The sequence below is a fragment of the Typopeltis vanoorti genome, chromosome 19 (genome assembly GCF_054136105.1).
Source record: "Typopeltis vanoorti isolate ZY-2024b chromosome 19, IOZ_Tvanoo_1.0, whole genome shotgun sequence".
In the NCBI taxonomy this organism is placed as follows: domain Eukaryota; kingdom Metazoa; phylum Arthropoda; class Arachnida; order Uropygi; family Thelyphonidae; genus Typopeltis; species Typopeltis vanoorti.
Genome location: NC_143567.1, coordinates 83,592,546 through 83,598,545, shown reverse-complemented (window position 1 = coordinate 83,598,545; position 6,000 = coordinate 83,592,546). Strand labels below are relative to the sequence as shown.

Genomic DNA, 6,000 nt, shown 5'->3' with positions numbered 1-6,000 from the left:
GGTTTAATTCATTCATTTGGAGAAAGATGGCAGCACAATCTTAATCGTATAACTGAATTTTACTGTATTTTCAATTAAAAATAATAAAAGGTGTTTAAACCTTCAGTGTAAATTTCAGTTCAGTTTTACAATTTTTTAAAATAATTTTTTGTTTGTTTTACCCATCTTTAACATCAAAAGTATATTTAATTGAAAAGGAAGACGCTACAAATTTTCATAGTGAGATGCAAGTCACAATAATTTGCACGACGTTTTTAGTTTAAGATGATTTTCTTTAAATTGGACAATTCTAACCGAAATTCATTTCGATTATTATATTTACAATTTTACAGAATTGTAAATATAATTTACTAAATTCAACATTTTTATACCGAAATAAAATGTATTCATTTTACTTCCAACACTGATATAAAGCAGAGTTTTATGCTTGACCCTATCGCAACGTAGAAACCCATCATAAAGAAATTTCAAATTAAATTCTCGTCGTCGCCTGCCATTAACGACAAATAAATAATTTCATTTTCTCCGAGAATAGATAACTGTAACTTTTACTTTACACCAAAGGTTCGACGGTTCACATTATCCACGACAGCGCTTCAGAATTCGTAATAACCATGAGATAAGGCACGTTTACGAGCCGTGACACATAACTAGGCCATCACAGATAATCTCGCAACGCCGGAAATAAGAAGTGAAAGAACCTTGCTGTCTCAGATCTAAGCGTTCTGGTGCACTTAGCAACCGTGCGTCTTCATTAAATGAAACTGTTAATGTTATTCGCCCACTAATTCCAACAACACAAAGCAACCTGTGAACGAGAGTCATAAATTAACAATAATAAAAGTAGCGCGTGCCACGCATGCGCTTGACAATCAATGGTATAACTTACAGATCTTGCTTTAAGAATTAATTATGTAGTTCTAAAATTTGCTGTTTATTATTATTATTACGTGACACCTCTAGGAAATTCAAGGACTCATTATTATTATTATTATTACATATATGAAAAATTGCGATTGAATTTTAACATCTTAATATCAGAGTTATTGTGCTTTCAACACATTTATATTACGATTCAGACCTAGAGAGACGAAATATCCCCGTTTTAAGACATTTCGCTTAGCGCATATTGGCTGGGTGGAACTCTGCATCACTACAACCTGAGTATTTACATTTTGAGTCTGCCTACTCACTGATGAGACCTCAACAAAGGTCGAAACCGGTCTGGGTAGTGACCCCTATAATGTATAACATCATACATCCCCTAGGAGATGTGTTTTACATGATAGGAAACACTAAGGATAGTGATCAGAGCTTACCTCACCTTTACTACGAGTTGCCCCTGTCATGAAAGGTTTGCTTACGCTTGGATCCGTCGAAACTTTTATAGTTTCTATATTCAACAGGAAACTCTTGTAGTTTCTATATTCGGTTTTGAAATAATGTTGGATTCAATATCCACTTAATTTGAATAATTTTTCATCGCCAAAGTTTAGCCTTTTGGCTCTCTATTTTAGTAGGAACTTTTTTTTTTCCAATGAACATTACACCAAAGCAAAAGCAAAAGCAAGGGATTTTAGTCAACAGAAAGAAACAAACGTAATACGTTGACTCTAATTAAAATATTATCGTGACTTTTGAGAACTAGTACTACTAAATGAAACTAATCAAACGCCAAAGTAGATAAAAAAAAAACTAAAAAAAAAAAAACGTTCAGTTTGTTTCGTTGAATTACTTAAGTATGATTTCATTGGTGAATGTCATTTCTAACCTATTATGGGTCCAAATTTTTCTTTTCAACAATGATAAATATTAATTTAGGATCAATATTCTGAATCCCAGTTTACATTCGTAATCAACAATCCATTTAGCGACCTAACAGCAACAAGTTACAATCGATTGCAAACGCTTCAGTAAATTTATCGCAGTGATTTTCATTGCTTTCCTAAGGCCTTGGTCATTTCCTGCAGCGAACCTTCACCCTTTGGAAGCACAAGATTCGAATAGAAACTGTATTACAAGGTCATTTTCCCGTCCGAAATAACTTCCGACCTATGGGAAACTTACGGAAAAGTTCCCATGTGAACATTTAACTCCAAATGCATTTGAAATTTCAAAGAGACGCAAACAATCCGGGCTAGTGAATCGCACGAGCAGGCACGCACGCACACACACATTACGTTTGACGTATGTGTATCTTCCACAAAGTATAATTGTTTCCATTTTTTTAAGGAGGGAGAAACTTGCATTCCGATTTCTCCAAGGTCAAAGGTTCATCACGGCAGAAATTATTAATATCCAAATATTAGCTATCACGACACAATTGAACGAAAGCGTCAAATGACTGCTTCCCGTCAAGGACGTCTCTGACTGCTTAGCTTCGGTACGCCATGTTTGAAAAAGTTGTTTATGAGCGAGCGATGGGAAAAGTAGGCTACGATAAGTTACCAGCTGATCTGTGAGCGCCGCCACAAACACACTCTAACAGTTTTACTACAATGCGAGAGCAACTAGTGGCCAGTAGCTGCTGTTTTGTGTGCCATTGAGTTTTGGTATTACCTCTTGTATCCCCCTTTCCTACCCATCTCGATTCCCTCTCTTCGGACAGCTTCATGTTAGTAAAATTGTGCACGTCTCGGCTGGGCCTGGTTGTTACGGGCTTGTTTCGCGGTCCGAAGGGAAGGCAGAGTTCGCTTGGATTTCTATTGCCATCTTCTTGTCGAATTTCATTGACAGCTAATGTTCGTCATGTTGTTTACGTGCATCCACAAAATCAATCGGTTTTATTACCGGTAAGTCACTTTTGTTGAATGTATTTTTTAAAAGAGTTTTGATTTTTAATTAAAAACCGTCTAAAGTAATTCAACTGAAGATATTGTGAGTAACGTAATGTTTGTTTTGTTGGGTGGAAATCCGCTAAACGGAACTACACGTGAAGCTCACTGGGTTCCTAACTAGATCACGTGATGAATCCTACGCAGCTGTTGAAATATTCGTTACTCAGCTGTTTACATTTAGCTCGGCTTATATATAGACAAAATTATTTTGTTTTATACACTTGCTATTAAAATAATAGATAAACATAAAACTAAAATGAACGAATAAAAATAAAATAGATTTTAAAATTATTAGGTATTTGAACAATTATATGTTTAAAAATCTAGTTTAATATTTATACAGTAATTGTAAATAAAAATAGCCTAAATATAAATAAATAACATTGAATTAAACCTCCAGTATGGTTTAGATGGATCAATACCTTTGGAGGGTAATGGATCGCAATGCTGTAGCCAATGAAGTTCTAACTGAGGCTCGGCTATTGCTGTTACCCTCCTGCCATGATCAGAGCTTTAATAGCTCAATAACACCTTATCCCTACACTGTCCTCTACAGATAACGGGGACTATGAAAAGCATTCTTGCTTCGCCCCTTTAAGCCAGTCCTTATTATATTATATTATATAAGGACTATAAGGAACCTACAGTATACCCCGTGTGGTTGCCGGGTTAAGAATAGCACCAATGTGGCTAATGCATAATGCATGTCGTACGAGGCGACTAAAATTGGTACCCAGGGAGGGTAATGGATGGCAATGCCGTAGTCAATGAAATTCTTACTGAGGCTCGGCAATTGCTGTTACCCTCTTGCCATGATCAGAGCTTTCTAGCTCAATAACACCTTATCCTTACACTGTCCTCTACAGACAACGGGGAATATGAAAAGCAATCTTGCTTCGCCCCTTTAAGCCAGTCCTTATAAGGACTATATAACCTACAGTATGAATCCAATACCCTTGGATGGCAATGCTGTAGCTAATGAAGCTCTAACTGAGGCTCGGCTATTGCTGTTACCCTCCTGCCATGATCAGAGCTTTAATAGCTCAATAACACCTTATCCCTACACTGTCCTTTACAGATAACGGGGAAGATGAAAAGCATTTTTGCTTCGCCCCTTTAAGCCAGTCCTTATAAGGACGTACAGTATTGGATCAATCGACCGTGAGATGCGGTGATTGATTCAATCAATCCAATACCCTTGGAGGGTAATGGATGGCAATGCTGTAGCCAATGAAGTTCTAACTGAGGCTCGGCTATTGATGTTACCCTCCTGCCATGATCAGAGCTTTAATAGCTCAATAACACCTTATCCCTACACTGTCCTCTACAGATAACGGGGAAGATGAAAAGCATTCTTGCTTGGCCCCTTTAAGCCAGTCCTTATAAGGATAAGGAACCTACAATATTTTTGTATGACTGAGACATTTGTATCTTGGACGTGCGTCCTCATCGATGTGTGATCCTGGATCCTGTCATTGAAAATTACTTCAAATTTTAAAATACTCATTTAAAGAATATTTTCTTACTCTTATTTTTGGTGTACTAGCGCAGTCTAAATAATATCAGGTGGATTCTGAATAAAGGGGGAAAATATTGGTATTTCTTTATTGATTCCTTAATTTAATAAGAAATAAAAATTCCTAAGAATGAAAGAGAACCGTAAATTTCCTCAACTAAAACAGTATTAAACATTATTTTCACTTCACAATCTTATACGGAGGTAGCAGGAGTTTTTTCTCAAGGAAACTCGGTTTTTTTTTTTCATTCTGCAAAAAGACAAATCGACCTTGAGAACACACGCAATTTAGACAAAAACTACTAATGGTGGTGGGGACTGGATGGCGTTAGTGTAGATGATGATGATTCGCTGTAGTTGGTGGATTAAGTGGTGAAGAAAGAGAGTTGTAGAGTAGGTGCCCTCCCTCGATGAGTCCAAGAACTCCTTGGAGGTGTCATAATAATGATAATTATAATAACAATAACGAGATTGATAGTCATGGCATGTACTCTCAGACCAGCAGAGGTTTTACAGTTCGGGTTCACGTAAAAGATGATATATCAAGGGTTAGCATATAGTGGTTCTTGGCAGTAGGATTTCTTATCCTGTGTTTATGGTAACAGTGTTTTTTTTTTTTTTTTTGTCTGAAGGCAGTGGGTGATATGTGGATTTCAATTAACTTCAAGCTCATTTTAGCTTTCAAAAGCTCCTCAAGCCGGTTCTTGATACCAATGCTTGTAATGATAGGTATTTTCGAGGCTTTACTTTAAAATAAAATAGTATTTATTTGTAGATATTTGGTAAGGTCAGTACCACAAATGCTGCTACCCAGCACATTTACTGTTAACTTATCATTCTAGTAACCTATCATAATTTACAAAAACCGGAAATAGACCTCTGGTCTGAGAGTACGTCATGGCTACCTATCGCATCATGAAACTTACTTAAGTGAAAAATTATTCTGAATACTGATTTTTTTTTTTTTTTTAATTTATGGTTGTTTTGCGGCTTTTTTTCTTTCCTAGGTATTTAATTTCTTACATTACATTTCTTACAATGAAGACATATCGATTTTTCCCCCTTTTTAATCAGAACACGGTTAAAATTAAACCTGTCAGACCTCTGATTGAAAAACATCTCTGGATTTATTTATCATATGATTTCAACAATCAGTATTAGTTTGTGCATCAATTTCTATCTTTAAAATAGTTATAAGTGTCTTGTGATAGTGGTCAGAGAGGGGGGGGGTGATCCTAATACGCAGGCATGTTAGGTTAGTACTGTTCCAAGGTCAGAAAGTGGCCTGCTACTGCATTTGAAGGAATCAAGTGGGAGAGATGTTGAAATTTAAGTAAAGAAACAATTATTATACCCCGATGTTGTCATTATTTTTAGAAGTAAAGCTTTTTTTACGAAAAAAACAACAATTCCATAATTCTCACATTTCGAGAGGTAGAAGTATTGATATTAACCAAGACATTCAGTGATGTGTTTAAAAAAATATAAAATTATCTTATACCATATCAGGTTTCATAATATTTAGAGGCTCTCCTGATCTCAAGGGTTAAGACAAAGTGAGTAGAAGCCAAGATATATTTCTCAAGAAAATAAACAGCTTCTTCTACTTTAGTTCCTTTAAAAACGATATGCAGAGAATTATCTAAT

At 35.8% G+C, this 6,000-nt stretch overlaps 1 protein-coding gene across 1 annotated transcript in view; it reads left to right on the top strand.

Annotated features, from left to right (window-relative positions):
- The first annotated feature begins 2,318 nt into the window (after positions 1 to 2,318).
- Positions 2,319 to 6,000, top strand: part of LOC150096305 (long-chain-fatty-acid--CoA ligase 5-like) — an 84,072-nt gene continuing 80,390 nt past the window's right edge. Inside the window, exon 1 of the mRNA XM_090408938.1 lies at positions 2,319 to 2,792. Coding sequence (XP_090265064.1) covers positions 2,613 to 2,792 — 180 coding nt within the window. The 5' untranslated portion in view covers positions 2,319 to 2,612. The remainder of the gene's footprint in view (positions 2,793 to 6,000) is intronic.